We start from the raw sequence: 19,526 nt of genomic DNA on the forward strand, positions 1-19,526 counted from the left end.
GGTCCTAATTTACGCGTGCACACCAGTTAAAATCATCTCTACATATGAATGATACATAAATGAGGCCTGCTATGCCATACAAAGTAAACACGCTTTTTTATCTTTAGTCTATAGACAGTTGACAGCATGAAAAACAAATTTCTAGATGTAATACATCATCCATGAGAGTACTGCTGTCTGCATGTATCACTGCCTTAGCCTTTAAAATGTGTTTTCAGCTATTTATTCACCAGGTGTGGGAAGGCTACGTATTGCCTTGTTAGCACATTGGTAATAGGCAGAGGTTGAGAGATCATACTTGGTCAATAATTCTCTATTGTGTCTGTGAGAAAAGCTGAGAGAGAGAGAGAGAGAGAGAGAGAGAGAGAGAGAGAGAGAGAGAGAGAGAGAGAGAGAGAGAGAGAGAGAGAGAGAGAGAGAGAGAGAGAGAGAGAGAGAGAGAGAGAGAGAGAGAGAGAGAGAGAGAGAGAGAACAACTGTGGAAAAATGTGAAGAAAGAGAAAGTGGACGAGAGAGAAGAGAGGAAGATAAATTGTGAGTTTTAATGGAAAGAACGGAGGGAAATGTGTGAAATGTTTAAAAGGAAAGTGAGATAGAGTGTGTGAGAGGGTGAGGGTGAGAGACTGTGAGAAAGGTTGAGGGAGGATGCTGGATGCGAACAAAACAATATCAGCAGATTTATTCCCTGACCTCACCGAACACTACCTGACACAAACACATTCATACACACACACACACAAGCAGACGCAGCTGCACACACACCCACACCGTATGAGACATGTACAGTCACAAATACATAAAAAGCTTGATGGGACACATGACATGTTGATGTTCGATCTTCAATACTTTAATGTGTTGTCAGTAATTATTTGATGGCACCGATGTTGTTTTGTTGAGTGTGCAACTTAGAGAACAGCAGGAAGTATGGTGCAGGAGACAGTTTATCACTTCATATATTATGATGCAGAATTTGAACCTATTGCATCTCAAGCACACGGTTTTCAATTTAACGTACTGAGAAAGCGCCCGTCTGTTTCACACCAATTTCACAACACACGTTTAAAACCAATGGTTTTCTAAAACCATTACCGCAGTGAATTATGATACAGATTATTACAACTCCCCTTTGATTTAGTTTTTCAAAAGTGGACATGCATCACACCGCCAATCGACAGCATATAAATCTTATAATAAATGTGATAGATTAGCCAGAGTGGCTAATTGTGTGCTAACACACACTCATCAGTCATTCAAAAACTGGCTTTTAATGGGAGGAACCAAGAAAGGAATCCATCACTTTTTAAAATGGTCTCCCTCTGCTACCCCACCAGGAGGGTTGGGTTACTCTCAGGGATTTGTAAGAATTGCAGAACTATTTATAAAAAAAAATTTTAATGCTCCTTTATTTAGGAATTATTTACTTGTGTTATTTTCAAAATCTTAGGAAAATGATCAGATACTTTGTATTTTGTATGACGTGAAAAGTGCATCAAGGTACATCATTTATAAAACTCACAGTATGTAAATTCAGTGATTTACATACTGCTTGTGTTTCCAAACAGAATTAATGCAGCACTGTATTTTACAAAGTAAGGATGAAATGAAATAAACAACCCTGCTCTCTTAGAAATATTAGAATTGACCTCTAATTTTCTCATGACTGCACAACTTTTTATATTACATTATTTTATCATAGCTTGAATATCTCTCCAACATCATCAAATCACATCACATTTAAAAGGACAGTGGATAGATGTTGATCATCAGGACACATTCAGCAGCTCCTACAATCCCTTATTAGAATACATAAAGACAGTCATAGTTTAGTATTAATGAAGCAGACAATTTAGATCTGAATGTTGTTCTTTTGTATGTATAGCTAAGATTAGGTCCATATTGCCCTCTCTTTCACATTTTGTAATGGATAGTCGACATGTTTCTATTTATAAATGCTGTCTCTTGTCCTCTCCCTCTCTCTCTCTGTTGGGGATGACCTTCCTGTTCTAAATATAGAAAAGGAGACACCTCTATCTGACAAAGGAAACTGTGTGCACAGTAGACGCGCTTGTGTGTCGTGTCTAAGAAACCTTAGCTCTCTGCATTGTGTTTCCATCTATTCGCAGAAAGAAAAACAATGATAAAAGCACACACGTGTGTGAGTGTGCACATGCAGATACACAACCAGAGCAATCTGGTGCAGTCATAAGACAAAAGGACTCCCAAGAAAGCCCACAGATACTTACATTTTTGCTCTGTCTCACCTTATTTTTTATCTAATTTTAACCGTCAGTATATACACACAATCTTAGAAATAATATAATATTTACCAAAGTCACTTGATAAGTGCAACCAATGAAAGTCAAGCAGTCCTGGCAACATCTTAATATAGAGTATATTTAACAGCAGCCGTCCGTGTTCAAAAAGGATGACGGATCTTTTTGAATTATATATAAGTATATGAATAAATGTAAAAATGTTTAAATGTCTATTTTAATATTGCAAAGGTAATATAAGCCGCAATTAAAAGTTATCTTTACTATCCAACGTTTGAACTAAACTGGCCTTGTGCAACACAGTGGAGAAATATGTCAAGCAAAGTAGTGATGTGGCTCTTTTATGTGTTAGTAATAGTTTTCCAACAATGTAATTCAATGTTAGATAGGCATACTCTATCAGGCAGTCGTTAAACAGGAAAAAACTTGCTTGTATAAATTTGTAGTTTCGGTCTCTTCAGAGGAATTGTGTTATTAAAAAAGATTAAATAACTCCAGCCTTATTTTTGAACTGTAAATTAACTTGACTCCACAGCTATATGATAAATATAGTGGAATAAAAAGTAAAATATTCCCTTTGAAATGCAGTAAAGCTGTCTCACAAAAAAGGTCTTAGAAAATATAAAGGGATATTAAAGTAATGCCCTGCTCCCTGAGATCTGAACTTAAGTGCAGTAGTAGAGTACATGTATTTTGTTATTTCTATCTCTCCAGGTGGTCACGTCCCTCTCAGCTAAATGGCGCTTTGGAGTTCTATTCCATCTTCCTGTCACATGACGGCGCAGCACCGGTGCTAGCCTATAACAGCTCAGAACTTTCTGAAGACCACACACTCCGCGACCTAACCCCTGGAACAGCTTACACCATCACCGTCGTTGTGAGTCCCTTACTCTTTAATCTGTTTTTTTGATTTGCATCACCAAATTCATAAACACATTAATATGTTTGTGTGTGTGTGTTCACGTCAGGCCTGCACAGGAGGTGGATGTACTTTAAGCCCTCCCAGCCAGGCTCAGACTGAGGAGAGCACCCCGGAGAACGTCCCTGCACCGCTGGTCACACCTCTGTCCCCACATGCACTCAACGTCAGCTGGACACCTCCTGATACTCCGAATGGTGAGCGGACACACACTTAATCTGAGATGTATTCAAATATACATAAACATTTATCAACAGTGACATTTAAAATCATTTCAAATTTTAACTAAATACATGCAAACACACACATGCAAGCTTTTTATATAATTCATATTTATAAATAGTTTTTTAATGGCATTTTCTTATATACAGGAAAGTGATCCAAAACTATAGAGATAAAACATGTAGAAGAGGAGAAACATTGACAATAATCATGATGAGGACAACATTAGTTGAACTGTGGACTTGAATACACAGTGTCAGTATTTACCATAACACAGACTATCACAGATTTGAAGACCTGTACAGGTATCCCGTACATGTGATAATGAAACAGATGAATGTTTCACTTTGTGTGAGGGGAGTCAGATGAATGTGCAAGAGATAGAGATAAAACAGTTAGAGTAAAGGAAAACAGGAAGAGAAACCAAAAGAAGAAGCCATAAAGGACTCCGAGAGACCGGGGAAAGAGACAAAGACGGGGGGAGAGAACATACAATTTGAGACTAACGGAGACCGGGAGTGAGAGGGCAGTGCTTCACCAAGCTCCTTTAAGTGGATGAAAAGTGCTCCCTTTTGACTGAATAGAGAACTGCAGGCTGGAAGCACATAGACTCACAGTGACTGCCCTTCTCTCTCTATTATTCTTACCTTCATCTAATTCACTTACAGCCAATTAAAATCCATTGCACAGAGCTGGACACGATGTATTTGATGTATATTGGAATTTGAAATCCTGCTTCTGGCTTGGAACCGTCTAGATTATAAAAAAAGTTATTTGTGCAAAACTATTTTCCGTGAGCAGATGTTTTAGAGTGCAGAGACTCAAAGTTTTCGACAGAAGAGTTTCCTGCACTATATACAGTTTTAGCATAAATTAAAATCCTCAGAGTTTAACTTCACATTATACGAATGTGTTTCAGTAAGAAAGCGCTCAGAGTAATGTATCATCAATCAGTATACTTCTATCTGAAGTACAGTTATTACATCAACAATTGCAAAAAATTAATGTCTGGACACTTTATAGCCCTGATTTTAATCCACAATGTGCCATATTTTAATTCTAGTTGTCAATACAGGAGAGCAAGTGTCTTAAAAACATTGCACCTCAGATTTTAGAATATAGCTCGTCTGTTTCCTGCAGAAATATTGTAAATAGAGCTAAACAGTAAAAAAGCAACTGCCTGCTCTGGGTCACATCTTGTTCTTACATCGTTTCAAAATTCACACCTGTTTTTTTTTTTTAATTTATATTTGAATATATATAACAATCAAGAATCTACAGTATGCAATTGTCTTCACTGCAAATATTAACCAAGAAATGTAATAGAAAAATACAAACCAGAGAACAGAACACAACTATACTATACTATAGAACTATTTAATAAATCGAAGCACAAAGTACACATTGTTTAAAACACCCTCAAAAGGCAATAAAACATGGAGCACCCTTATATCTTAGGGGTTAAACTGCCCGGTTCGGGTCCGGCTGGGGTCCGTTGTTGCATCTCTCTCTCCCTCATTTCCTGTCATCACTCTATAATGAAGGCACAAAATGCACAAAAAGAACTTAAAACAGACAATGAAACACATTATTATGAAATACTCAGTATAAGCACTTATATCAAGCAATCAGATGTCCTTGTGTCTTAATAAAACTCTTAAAGGTGCATAGTTCAATACACTGTCAAATAACTAAAATACAGTAGTTTCAAGTTACACAATCTACCGCATGGTATACTGAAAATAATGTATTTTTTTTTACAAATAAAACACAAACTATATGCACACGTTATGAAACCAAATGAATTGAGTGATGAAAACCATCTGAGTATTTCCCACCCCATTTCCCAGTCTCTAACATACAACGCACCGCCACATATTATCAAATGTTACTGCCATGCTCGTTAAAGTATGTGTAATTCCATAATGCGTGTGTGTGTGTAATGCGAATCGTGTGTGTTTTACGCTTAATGCCACATGAGTACATTTCGCACCATAAACCATGTGATGTGTGTGCATATTAGCCCGGATAAATTACTTAAAGCTTTTCTCATCTGATGACAGAAATTTATAACAAGGAGACACTTAATCATGATTACCCGATTATCTCATGCTTAAAAAGCTTTAATTTTTTGCTTAAAGAAGGGCTCAGTGCTTCTTTTTTTTTCATAAATGGACGGCAACAATGACGATGATGATGGTGATGGGTTCCAGAGGAGTGAGATTCTGTGTCTCTCTCTCCCCCCTTCTCCCCAATTCCGCAGGGATTTGTGGGGGATAATCCTCTCGGGGATTAGGTCGGGGCAACACGCAGACAAAGAGGGGAAATAAGCCTGTTATGCATTCGCTGCTTCATTTCCCAACCTGTCTTTATTACAACCTATACTGATATGGGCTTATTCACACACAGACGTCCGCACACATATACACGCACACACTCTCACACGCATGTGATTGGCCACATTAAGAGCTTCCCAGATGTAGTTGGCGTCCGTGGGGTTTTTGTGTCTTCATTTCCCTGATAGGTGTGTATATCTGTATTGAGCAATAATAAAACCCACACATGATTAAAGCAGAATAGACTCTTAGTTCTTAGCACTGATCTTTTGAGCCCCCTGTATGCATTTTTATTAAGGAAAAGCACATTTGGCGCCGTACTGTTTCATTTTTTTTATTAGGTGGAAGTAATGTAATGTAATTATTGTGCCCGAGTGTGTAAGTATGTGTGTGTGGACACGTGTGAGTTCCCATCTTAGTGTGTGTGCCTGTGGGGAATGTCGATGTGTGTGTCTGTGGATGAGTGTTCACCTATTTGCACCCGCATGTGTGTGTGTGTGTGTATGTGTGCGCGTGTGTGTTCGCTCCAGCGCTACTGTCCTTTTGAGGGTCTTTATCCTCGTAACGCCTATGGTTACATCTGTCGTTTCAGTGCTGTTTTCATCAGTGGATCACACTAGGACACATTGACTGGCAGGTCTGGAGCGCCGAAGTCAGTTTTCATTTGCATTGTAATCCAATGACCCAGACTGCATCCCAACATAGCAAAGCTCACTTTGTAACTGGAATTCCTCATAGTCTGGCAATGGCAACAGTGCGTGAATAGCATCAGAAAAAAAAAGTGGACATTTCAAAATACAAATACTGAAAATGGTGCGAAAGAAAATGTGTAACACACTTTCAGACAAAGACACAAAGAGATGTGTTACCATCACACCATCATGTTTAAATGAATGCAGGGTTTAACGTTTTTCACCAGGCAAGTGGGTCAGAAATGTTGCCGTTATACAAATTGTTTTATTTATTAAAGGTTATCAAATAAAAACAAGGACCAGAGTTAATTGTCATGTTTAATCTTTATTTAAGAAAATGAATCCGGGGTTTCACCCACATCCTCTAACGCCACCCAACTAAACTCCTGCTTCCAGGATAATTGAAATGCTCGCTTGTGCTTCAGCTCTTAATCTTTGTCTTTACCCGAGTGCCTGATCGGTACTGTGCAACTCTAACGGAGATGAGAAGGAAGCGAGATGGCTCACTCTTTAGGTACTTCCATCATTAGCCTCGGAAAAAAACAATGTGTTTGATTATTTTTTAGTTGCTAGAGTTACTGGCCCGACGTGGCATTTTACTTGCTCCGGGCAAGCGAGTAATCCTTATTGTTGAGCCCTGTAATGGATTTTAAAACATCAATGACAAAAAAGTTTGGACATTTTCTTCGTCCATATACGAATGTTTTGTTTTATAGTTGGTTGGTAGAGTCAGGGTTCAGATGTTGTGTTGACTGAGGTGGTTCAGGGCAGGGGATGAATGAAACACATTAGTTTACCCGGTGAATTATGTGCTGTACAGAGATACTTCTTTTGTAACTTCTTTTGGGACAATAAACATTAACGCTCCAGTCATTAGTGGCCTGGCTAAAGTGTCAGGCTTACTGAGGCATGAAAACAGTTTGCTCATGTCATTTTTATTTTTCTTCTGTATGTCATAGTCGTCATAATCAAATGTGTTCTTTTGACAGGCATTATAACCAGCTATGGTCTCTGGCTGGATGGATTGCTCATCTTAAACTCCAGTTCCTCCCCGAGGAACTTCTTGGTGGAGGGACTCTCTCCGTGGAGCCGACACATCCTCAGGCTGCAGGCCTGTACAGCACGCGGCTGTGGCAAGGGACCAATGGTGAGTAAACTTCTTACCAGTAAACCCTGTATTTAATTTATTAATTAATACAATAAACTGCAAGATCCTTTGTGATATCTTTGAAGATAGGCATGCTTTGCTGTGGTGTTTTCGCATAGTGGCCACTGAGTAATCAAGCAGTGCTGGTAATAATAATAAAAACAACATCTTTGTCCTTGAGATTTCTGCAGAAACCCCCTAACTTCTGAGCTCACTTCTCAGTGTCTTACTGCACAGTATTTTTTTTCATATGAACTGTAGTTGCCGCTACAAAAAACACACATAAAACTCTACTTCTGTAATATACAACATTTTCTCTAGACACTTTTTGGAGCACTTAGTGCAGCAAAAGTAAAAGCTACATATTCATTCTCTATTGGATGAATTACATCACATCAGTTGGTGAAACGAAACAGCCAAAACAGATATTTTTATGATGCAGATTATCGCAATAACTAACCAACACACAAAAACATGGGTACACATATGAGAATGCCTACTCAAGCATTTTGTGTAGTGCATGTGTGTGTTGTGTGTGCGTGTGTGTCACTGAGCGTCATAAAGGTGATCGATTCTCTCGGCTCAATAACGAGGTTGGCGTGGCGACAGTGACATTTGGTAGCAAATGCCACTCCACGCTCAACGATGTCTCTGACGACAGGCCATATTTTGGGGCATTTTTCCAATACGGACGCCATATTTAGTCAAACGCCAGGAGAACAGCTGACACAGCAGAACAGGAGGACAGGAAGGTGGGAAGGGGAGGGGTAAGAACAGGATGAAGGGGAGAAGAGGAAGAGATGACAGGATGGACGGAAAAAGGAGAAGAAAGGAGTCGGGGAAAGTGGGAGTTTAGGGATAAAAGAGTGAAATGATGAGGATAGAGTAAATGGTCAGAGCAAAGTGAGAGATGAGGTGGAATGTGAGGATGCGAAGGGCAGCAGAGGAGGAGTGTGAAACAGGAGGAAATGAGACAGAAGAACAGAGCGGGATGATGGTGGAAAGAGAGAAAGAGCAGTGTGACTGGATTGAGAGAAAAGATGAGAGAAATGTGGCAGGAGAAAGAGAGAAAAGAAGAATAAAAACAGGACAGATAACTCGAGGCAGAAGTAATGTGGGCCAGATGTGTAGAGTGGTTTCATTTTAAACTTAAACTGGTTGAAGTATTATATTTTAACACCTATAGTTATCCACTCAGTGAAATATATCACCATGATGACCTTTGTCAAACAGGGACATATTTCATTATATGTTTTTTATATCTCAATATTACATCTATAGCAGTTGGCTGTAGTGTGAGTAGAATTATAGTAAAAAGAAGTATATAGTATAGTTTGTATGTTCATATGCTCCTTGTCTTTTCCATTTTTCTTTAAATCAGGTGGAGGTGCATACATTACAGATGGCCCCAGAAGGCCCTATACTACTGGAACTGACCAATCACAGCTCTCGATCTGTCCGAGCCCGCTGGACTGCCCCACCTAGACCAAATGGGAACCTCAGCTACACACTGTACTACAAAAGCAAAGGTGACGCGTACAGCCATGCCCTCTCTCTCTCTCTCTCTCTCTCTCTCTCTCTCTCTCTCTCTCTCTCTCTCTCTCTCTCTCTCTTTCACACACTAAATACAGACACCACATGAACAGTGAACCTGAACATAAACACACAGCAGCACACATACATAAAAACATGCACAGGTGATACACAGTGTCACGTATTTACCAGGCGACAGATATTCAGTGCCATATTCTGCCTTTTCAAATTAGACTGCATTTAGCACATATTTGCTCACTAAGCAGACAAAAATGTAGATTATGCCTTAAAGACGGCCTCCATTGTCCACTAAACCTGCTGTGTCGCTTCACTACAAATCCAGCTATACATTATACACATTGTTGTTATGTTTATCATATTAATCAGATAAGATTTAGTGTTTTTGTAAATTACTCAAACCTCATTACTCAAACCTCAAAAACAAAGCTACACAGGTGTGTCTTGACATTTTTCTTGTCTTGCTAGACTGTAATGCTCTCAGGTCAGGCTGTCCTGGAGGCGAAGTAGACATAAAAAATAGATGTGGACAGTAAAAGCTGCTTAATAGGTGTCACTCATGCAGGTCAGATCTGTCAAACATCAGGAAAAGTTAAAGCAAGTCCATCAAAAACCCGTTGCAGAATCTGTAAAGTTTGTTCTAAACTTTAACAGGCAGCAAATAAAGGGACATTTTGGTAACGATCACAATTCAGATCACCATCAAAGACACACAAAGATTTCTGGCTTGGACCTTTGCTCCAGTAATTAGAACTTAAATCTTATCTTATTATACCTGCTGGACATTACTGCCTGTTGCACCTCCTCCGTTGCCCACAGGGCCAGCTGCAGGGTCGTCAGCCAGGAAACACCAATCCTCGTCATTTTCGCTCCTTTCATCCTGGAACGTCTCTTGGTGGCGGAGCAGTGACAGGGACGTCTCCCTGCCACCCCTGCAGCTGGCGTCAGGGTTAGGTGTTCTTTCTCCGACAGTTGCCTTCCTCGTCAGCCACAGCCAAAAGCTGCCCTTCTCCACATCCTCTGCCAGTGCTTTCGGTGCCTTCTTCAGCTTCCCTCGTGTCACTCCTGCATCCCTCCGCAGCTGTGTGGTTGACAGCCCCATGAAGCCACGCCATCCAACCTTCACTGTGTAGATGGTGATCTTCCAGCCAGACTCCCTGCACTCAGCAGCCAGTTCTGAGTACATGGTTTTCTTTCGTTCGATGGCGGCCTCAATCCCCTCCTCCGATGGTACTGTGAGCTCAATGATGAGTACGGCTTTTGCCTTAGTGGACCGCACTACTATGTCAGGGTGGAGAAACATGGTGGTAATCTTGCTGGGGAACTGTAGCTGCCTGCCGAGAATGACTCTCATATTGAACTCCTGGTTGGAGAAGAAGAGCCTTGGTATTTCTCTCGGCCTGGTGCTTCTTCCTCCTCCTCCTCCTGCCCAGACAAAGTGGATGTGGTGTTCCTCTGGTGTTGAACATCCTCTGCTTTCCTGTCTGCGCCCCTACAGCGACTCGACCAGCTTTCTCTGGACCTGGTCAAAAAGTTTATCAGTATGAATGAGGAAAATACAGCTATATAACTATCAATAAATGGTATGAAAAGGCTGAACAACAGGTAATAGAAATGCTCCCGATCTCACATTTAGCACCTTTAAATTATGTTCAAATCAAACTTAAAGTATTAACTGCGAGAAAGAAATAAAGATCTATGTTTCTTGTCTGTAAGTTAGGTTTCTCAAGATTTGATTTGCTTCTTATTAAAGGCTGTTTCTGAGATTACTGCCTTATTGTACTCTTTGGTCGGAGAAAAAAATAGAATACAGCTTGGACAGGTTCCACTGTTTTCATAGGGACTATTGACAGCACTTTTTCTCTGATAAGAAAAAGTGCTTTGTGGTAGAAATGAGTGCATACTTATTTTCTTCTTATTTAGGGATCATTATGATACTGAATGTTTTCCTCAAATTATATTTAGAGATAATCATAGTTCTTAGGCAAGATATATAATATACTAGTAGTACAAGACCGGCAAGTTTTTCTTTACGTAGTTAGGTAAGATCAAGTAAGTTTCTTTTTTAAAGATGAGTAGAACAGGACAATATGGACGGAGATACACACATGTGTACACACACACACACACTCCTCACCAACACGCCAACTTAAACTGAAAGTGAGGCATGAAATGGGGAAGTGAAAGAAGGAGTAATCAAACCAGAGTGGGTTTTTTTCTATTGCCAGTGACTTGAGAGAGGAGATGATATAGGATTCCAGAGCAAAACAGTGGTATGAAGATGGAAGGAAGAACAAAGACAAGTATTGGTAAACAATAGTGTATCGAGAGAGGAGAGATGAGAAGCTCATATTTCCATAGATGTATTAGAAAATACTGCAAGTAAAAACAACATAAGAGATGAAGAACAACAAAACAGCGGATGATACCAACAGAATAGAAGAGGAGAACTGGACATGGAAAGGAAAAGGGGAAGAAGAAAATTGAACAAGATGAGAACAGGAGAATGAGGAAACAGCAGAACACACAATCATCCTTTAACCCACACATATTCACCAAGTCTCTCTTCTGTCAGACACACACACACACACACACACAGAGTCAGAGACTTTGATCTGCTCCTCACAGAGGAAGAGACGGATTAAAATGAGTGGAGAGAAGGATGGAAGAGGTGTGGAAGAAAGAGAGAGATGGTGTTTCGCTCTAGTTACCCACAACCCCCTTGATTCTTTGATACACACTGCCTTCATCAGTTCACACACAAAACTGATACGTGTTTGGATGTGTGTGCGTGTGTCCATCTAAATATGTTGGATAGGCTTGCATGTTGTAATTTTCTGATCCTTTTACTTTGACTATCGTTGCATAACCTCGATACGGAGACCTCTCTCTTTTGATCACTCTCAGTTAATCTCAGTCAGTATTCCCCTCTCTTGAACTCTCTCTCATTCTCCTCTATTTTCCCTCTGTTGTTGAATTATCTTTTATGATTCGCTTTTTTAGGCCATCACGCTAATGACTCTAATCAATAAATGTGCCATGAAAACAATCAAATGTGCAAGACATTAAGACATCCTCCTCAAGACCTTACATGTCTCTCTTTGTGTGACTCTCTCCGTCTTTTAGATGGTGATGGTGTGGTGGATGGAAGTACAGCGGCAGGCTACTGGTTGTCTGTGACTGACCTACAGCCGTACACCAACTACAGCTTCTGGATCAGGGGGTGTAACACACAGGGTTGTGTTGAGAGCCTGCCAGTCAATGTTACTACTCCCCCAGCAGGTACGCACATGCAAAAACACAGATACATTAAAGGTTCTCCTCCCAGCACCGACTACTTACCTTACAAACTTGATTTTCACTAGAAAATCTAATGCTGTGTCTCAATTTGCGTACCTCCGTTCTTACATTATTTTGAGTGCATAAGTGGGTTCACACTGAGAATTATAGGAAAAATGCTGTGCACTCTAAGTACCCGGATATTGTACTTGTTTTGTAACGGTCAAAACATTGAGTGTGGAACGCTGGACACTTCTCACCCTTAACGGTCGCCATCATTGCTACGTAGCGGAAGGGACCACCAACCTATTTCAAACTTAAGAAAATGGCGGGTGAGGAAGCTGCAGCGGTTTGAAACGGCAAACACACTACAAATTTAGTACCCCTACTGTAGTCTGATAGAAGCCATTAATGGGTTAATTTGAATCTGAATTTAATTACTTCTGATACGGCGTGATGTCCGTGGCTGACTATCACCAGCAGATCTACCGAGCTTCCGGTGAGTGCACAACAGCCGTGTGCGATTTGAGACAACAATACTCTGTCAAAATTCACGCACTATACAAGTAAGTACATAGTGTGCACAGTGTACTACATGGAAGTGTACTAATGGTAGTATCTGAATTGAGACACAGCTTAATTCTGCACAATGATCAGATACATACTTAGAAATAACTAAGTATGATAGTATGGTTATGGCCTCCGTTATAATAAGGCGCTTTTGTCCTCCACTAAATTGTGTATGATCTGATTTAAATGTCTATAATTGTAGCTTTGTTTTTAACTCTTACACACAAGCCGTTAACCATTGCAACAGTTTTGTCTCATTACTGTGATTTTAATTGCTATTCTTATGAACTGGAAAGGTTCGTTTTTATAGCTTGCCATGCAAAAGAAAAAAAAAAACAATTATTCAGTGAGTAGCAGTGACAAACACAGACACACACACACATCATTGACTTTACTTAATGGTCTGAACACATATTTCTGATTTACACAGCGTTTGTATGTGTGTGTGTGTGTGTGTTTGTACTTGTGTAGAATAGAGGCTGATTGTGCATACTGATAAATGTCAAAGCTGATCAGAGCAGTCTGGAGATAATGGTAACCAGGCAGCAACACACACACACACACACCTATAGACACACATGTTACCGCTTTAGCCAATGTTAACAAAAGCGTTGAATACATACACACACCACACCCCACCCATGTCTCAGTCAGAGAACAACAAAAGACAGACTTCGGAAAGTTCTACTGTTCAAGTTCAAAACAAAGGCATAAGAAAGTATAAATTTTAAATACCAGACGTTTCCTCTCTTTCTATCTCTCTTTCTACCTCTGTGCCTCTGGCATCTCTTTAGACTTCTTTAAGGCAAACTGTCTTGATGCGTCCTTGTTCTATGAAAGAACAGAGAGAAGATAGTGGAGCAAGAGACAGAAGAGCAGAGGAGGAGGAGAGCAGAGAGAGAGAAGTGAACATAAAAGTGCATAGTTTAAAACGATTAGTGACACCTCTGATATTGTACCTGCTAACACAGCATGAGAGAGACACAGGCTCACCAACGGTGTGTGTCTCTGTGATGTATGTGTTTTGTGCATGTCGGTGTGTGTGTGTGTGTGTGTGTGCGTGTGTGTGTGTGTGTGTGCGTGTGCGTGCGTGCGTGTGTGTGTCAGAGAGGCAGATATCAACGTGTTTCAAGAATTACACACACGCACACTCAATGAATGACAATTTTGCTGATCTACTTTAGGGTCTTCTTTATTAAAAAGTAGAAACTACTGTAGGGATTGTATCGGAAAGATTTTATTAATTAAAATTCAATTATGAATTTATCTTATTGATCCGTTCTCATGTCAGTACAATACAAATATTAACTTAAACTTAAAAGAAACACAAACTGAACTTGATATCCCTAAATACTGAATGTAGTGGACATTAAAGCTGTGTCCTCGTTCTTTTGTTTCTTTTTTATCCATTGCGGTTAATTCGTCTTTATGCCTTCACGGCGGTGACAGCCAGCCGTGGCCGGAGGTGTTATGTTTTGGACTCACATGGACTCAAGGATGAACTGATTAGATTTTGGTGGTCAAAAGGTCAAGGTCACTTTGACCTCATGTCCGTCCCATTCTCGTGGTATCTCAGGAATCCCCTGAGCGAATTTCTTCAAATTGGGCACAAACGTCCACTCGGACTCAAGGATGAAGTGATTTGATTTTGGAGGTCAATGGTCACTGTGACCTCACAAAACACGTTTTTGGCCATAACTCAAGAATTCATATGCTAATTATGACAATTTCACACACAGGTCTAAAAGGATAAAATGATGAAGTGATGACATTTTGGACATACAGCAGGCATACAACCGCGAGGCGGTAATTCTAGTTTCTTTTTCATCCATTCTGGTTAATTTGTTTTTTGTTTTTGTTCTTTTGTGTCTGCATTTTTGGTTGCCCAAGCTATCTATCAGCCCCGACAACAAACACACAGACACAAATGCACAAAAATAGAGAGGAAGAGACAAATTTGACATAAGGATATAGACAAAACTGCAAACAGTCACAGGTGGGCCTTTGACAAAAATGCACATTGACAGACAGAAGCACACACACTTTAGTGGACAATAGAGTGCCTGTGTCATGCAATTTAAATGTGTGTTTCTGTGTATATACACTAAGATAATTAATGTGTAGATTAATGTTGGTGAACCACCACTAATATTAACCTGAACCAGTATTCAAAGAGCGTTTTGAGGCTTTTTTCCACATACTGTGTGTGCGTGTACGTGTGTTGGTGTGTGTGTGCGTGTTTGTAACAGCCATCTTTAGGATAAGATGTCTTCAGCAATCAGTGTTGTTGTAGTGGAAAGAGAGCGGTGTGTTTGATTGAAGGGTCACTTTATACATCGGAGGGCCTACTCTTATTTCGCATAGTCAACACTACAGTCACTCTCATTTCCTCCTTCTATTTGTTGTCCTTATCTCTTTCTTATTCTGTCTTTCCTCGCATCTTCTCTGTTTCTGTTAAGAGCACGGCTATCATACTGAATCAAGATGTTTTTACTGATTTTCCAACACTAGCACTACGCTATCATGCTCAGCTGGAAAAGAGGGGCACTGTTGAGAGAGTGGGGTCATAACACTGTGTGTATGTGTGTGTGTGTGTGTGGGAAAGCAAGAGAGAGAGCGGAACGTTGTAGTGGTTGTATATCCGTAAATCTGGCGGCTCTTTGTGGCACTCTCAGCCTCCTTCAAGGAATATTTTTTTCTTTTGCTGTTATGTTTTTTTCCTCTCCCCTTTCTCTCTCTTCACTCCTGTCTCCTCTTTCCTCAATCATCTCTTCTTTGTATACTCCACTCAAGGCAGAGTCATTTCTAGATGAAGCACAGGTGTCATTCATTAAGGATGCAGTTGATCAATGAGATTAATATCAATTTACATTAATATAACTTGTATAGGGCACGGTGGTGCAGTGGTTAGCACTGTCGCCTCACAGCAAGAGGGTTGCAGGTTCAAACTCCCACAGTCCAAAGACATGCAGATTAGGTTAATTGTTGACTCTAAATTGCCCATAGGTGTGGATGTGAGCGTGCATGGTTGTTTGTCTCTATGTGTCAGCCCTGTGATAGTCTGGCGACCTGTCCAGGGTGTACCCCGCCTTCGCCCAATGTCAGCTGGGATCGGCTCCAGTCCCCCTGCGACCCTGAATAGTATAAGCGATTACAGATGACGGATGGATGGATGGATAACGTTTATAATCTGTTATTCTTTCTTTTTTTCTTGCTGTCTTGTTCGCTTTACTTCTCAACTGTCCTCATTTTACCCCTCCATCTCTTTTCCACCACCTCCATCCTTCCTTCATCGCCTGTTCATTCTTCCTATCTTCCTCTCACCCTCTTGTCTCTCTCTCTCTCTCCACAGCCCCAGATGGGTTGTCACCTCCGAGGTTGGCCCATGCAACTAGTGCCAGTCTAAATGTGTCCTGGTCCGCCCCTGCCCACTCCAACGCACCAGGCCCAATCCGTTACAGCCTGCAAATGAGGACATCCCCTCAGAGGCCTGTGATAAGGTGAGAGAGATTTTAGATTTTAAAAAAGGAGATAAACACAGTAGATTAACAAGTAGACAAGTCTGCACACAGTTATCCACAGTACATGCAAGTGGTCTGTGATAATAAACAGCAATAAAAGAATGACAGACACATACAACACTCTCTGATACGTATCACAGTATATACGCACTTTAAAAATGTGTGCACACACATATGCATACACATGTACTTATAAAGGGGTACATTATACAGCACAGCTGAATATGTCACATCCATATGACAGACCATCAGAAAAACAGAGAGGAAATGAGCTGGAGAGACGGGGGGTAGAGTCAGAAAGACAAAAAAATCAAAGAGCAGGACAGCGAGAGAGAGAGAGAGAGAGAGGTAGAGAAAATGTGATAGAATAAAAAGAGAGAGAGGGTGTGCATCTGATATGTATTCATTACATGCTTCCTGACAACAAATTGCAATTTAATCCAAGAAGAGGAGGCTCTCATTCTGTGGTAATAAATAAATGACTAGCTACATGTATTATATATCAGACAGCCATGCCCTCCTCCTCCTCTGCTATGGAAATCTCATTGTTCCCTGATTTATTCATTCATTCATCCCTTCTATCCATCTGATGCTAAATGGTCAACGGTCCCTCATTTATGACAATATTCTTTTACTTTGTCCTAGATTCCTTTGTATGATTATATGTTACGGTATCAGGTATGACATGGGAATATGATAAAAAGCTGTACAAATATTGTACATATTATCAAGATAGTGACTGTTTAGTGACCATATGAAACTTGTCTCTTGACACTTTCATAACATCACACTTAAAGTAAAATGAATTTAGAAAGAATACATTAGAGCACATAAAGCAGATACAACCTGCTTATATGAGATGTATTATGTTGGAGACACATTAGACTTTTTCATTTCCTGAAAAAAAACGTCATATAGACTAACCATACACAAAATGTTCAGTACAAAACGTTTCTTTACAGGTAACCTTTTACTGCTGAACATTAAATAACTACTTAGTGGTTGTTCAGATCTGTGTCATCTTCATTTCCTACTCTTTCACCTCTAACCAAGATTACTACACAATTTACCCTGGAATGGTCACTGCACGTACACTATACGGCGCTATGTAAGGGATAATGTACAGCGAGCCAGTCATTGTTGTGAAATAAACCCTGACAGCTTTGTGTTGAGTTCCACCGCCCTGAAAGGGTTTGTTTCACAACAATGACCCGCTAGCTGTAAATGATCCTGCTTATTACATGGCTACTTACTTAAGAAATCAGTCATTTGACCCAAAAAACGTCCGCCAGAGTCCGACATCAGAACTGCGCCCATGGCAACGATCTGTTATACATAGCAACGGTCTGTTATAAAGAAATAACAGACCGTAGAAGGCCGTGATTGACCAATCAGAATCGAGTATTCAACAAAGCCGTGTAATAAATATGCTGTAATGGTTTTGTCTATGTTATCAGCAAAAAGTACAGATCTGATCTATATTTAGATTTTGTGTAACAAGATGTAACATGCAGTTAAAATGTCTAGCTAGCAAATATCATTGTAACCGTGGTAATCACTCTAAACATTACTTTAGCTGATCAACACATTCTGGAGAGCTGTCCAGTGCTGAATCTCTGATCGGGCATCAAAACAAGAGATGGCAGATAAAGATGAAAGAGAAAACATTTGGGCTATGGTAGAAATTATGAAGTTGCAAAAATGTTAATGATATTATAAAGATTTGCGTAAGAATAGAATAATTGTGGTCAGGACAAAGGGCATCCATAGCAACAGTGTAACATCTTGCTAGGGATAAACACTATGTTGACAGTAAGAAACAAACTATAGATAGATGGATGGGTGGATGGACAGATGCATTAATCTTGAACACTGAATATGGAGTACTCTAGCTCTAGTACACACAAATATCCAATAGCAAGTACTAGATCACCGTTTGTAAAGTGAATTATTCTCTGTCCCTCTTTGACTACCTGTTTGATTATAGCACAGCACATTTTGATCCAATTCAAATGTTTGTCAGTAAATGTATATATGTGTCCATTAACTCCTAGGATTATGGAAAACGCAACAGACACCTTTTCCTACCATGTAGAGGGCCTGTCACCGTACACCCAGTTCCTGTTTAGAGTGGTGGTGTCACACACACACGGGCAGACAGTCGGCCCCTGGGCAACCCTGTATACCGCAGAGGACAGTAAGTACACAGATTCATGCACATAAAATGTTACACCGATGCATGCATTTACACATCTGTTCCAAAGCACACAGACAATGCAAAAATAACAAAAGAGAAAAGCCATTGATAAATAACCATAAAAAGACATAAATGATTTGTTGGTGGTTTTCAACAAAGTTGTTGGTGGGTCAGCTAAACACTCGGTACTGCTGTTTTATAGGCTACCTGTTGGCCGTGGTTGTTGGCGTTGTTTTTTCCTACTGAATTGTGCAGCCTGTGTGCTTGTGTCAGCAGTCCAGCCAAGTTTTGCAAGTGACTGGCTGGCAGGTGGCTGGCAGCAGCTGGTTGTTAGCTGGCCTCTGTCGTCAGTTGGCCGTCAGTGCTGCTGAGTCAAAGTTAAAGTCAAGGAGTGTGACAGATCTCCTGATTTTAGGTGATGATCTAAACAATAGCCTCACACATTAAGCATATGGCCCGTGGTGTGAAAAACAAAGCCTTTGCCCAGTTGTCTTTTATTCTCTGAAAGTCTCCAAGGTTTTATATTATAAAAGTGTATTAATTTTTTGGTGTGAGTGAAGGCGGTCAATGTGATCAAGACAATAAGGAAAAGAGACAGATATAGAACATATTAAAAATGAAACATGGGGACGAGCGAGATCGGGTGAAACACACTGACAGAGTGAGATTTGCATACTGTAAGGTGTGTGTCTGTGTGTGAGTGACCTAGCCAGTGTCATTGTGGGCTAATTGCTGTAATAGAATCATATTAGCCACTGGAACAGCCTCCTCAGTGCAAAGTTATAAATTAATTAGTACCACGCTATTATCACATACATT

General features: G+C 40.2%; 1 protein-coding gene across 1 annotated transcript in view; it reads left to right on the top strand.

Moving 5' to 3' along the window:
* The window catches only part of ush2a (Usher syndrome 2A (autosomal recessive, mild)), a 239,883-nt gene that overhangs the window by 115,426 nt on the left and 104,931 nt on the right, over positions 1-19,526 (top strand). The window contains 7 exon segments of the mRNA XM_037752115.1: positions 2,988-3,150; positions 3,242-3,389; positions 7,432-7,589; positions 8,971-9,118; positions 12,267-12,422; positions 16,342-16,489; positions 18,565-18,707. Of these exon segments, the coding sequence (XP_037608043.1) occupies positions 2,988-3,150; positions 3,242-3,389; positions 7,432-7,589; positions 8,971-9,118; positions 12,267-12,422; positions 16,342-16,489; positions 18,565-18,707 (1,064 nt within the window).

The sequence above is a fragment of the Sebastes umbrosus genome, chromosome 2, assembly GCF_015220745.1.
Source record: "Sebastes umbrosus isolate fSebUmb1 chromosome 2, fSebUmb1.pri, whole genome shotgun sequence".
In the NCBI taxonomy this organism is placed as follows: Eukaryota; Metazoa; Chordata; class Actinopteri; order Perciformes; family Sebastidae; genus Sebastes; species Sebastes umbrosus.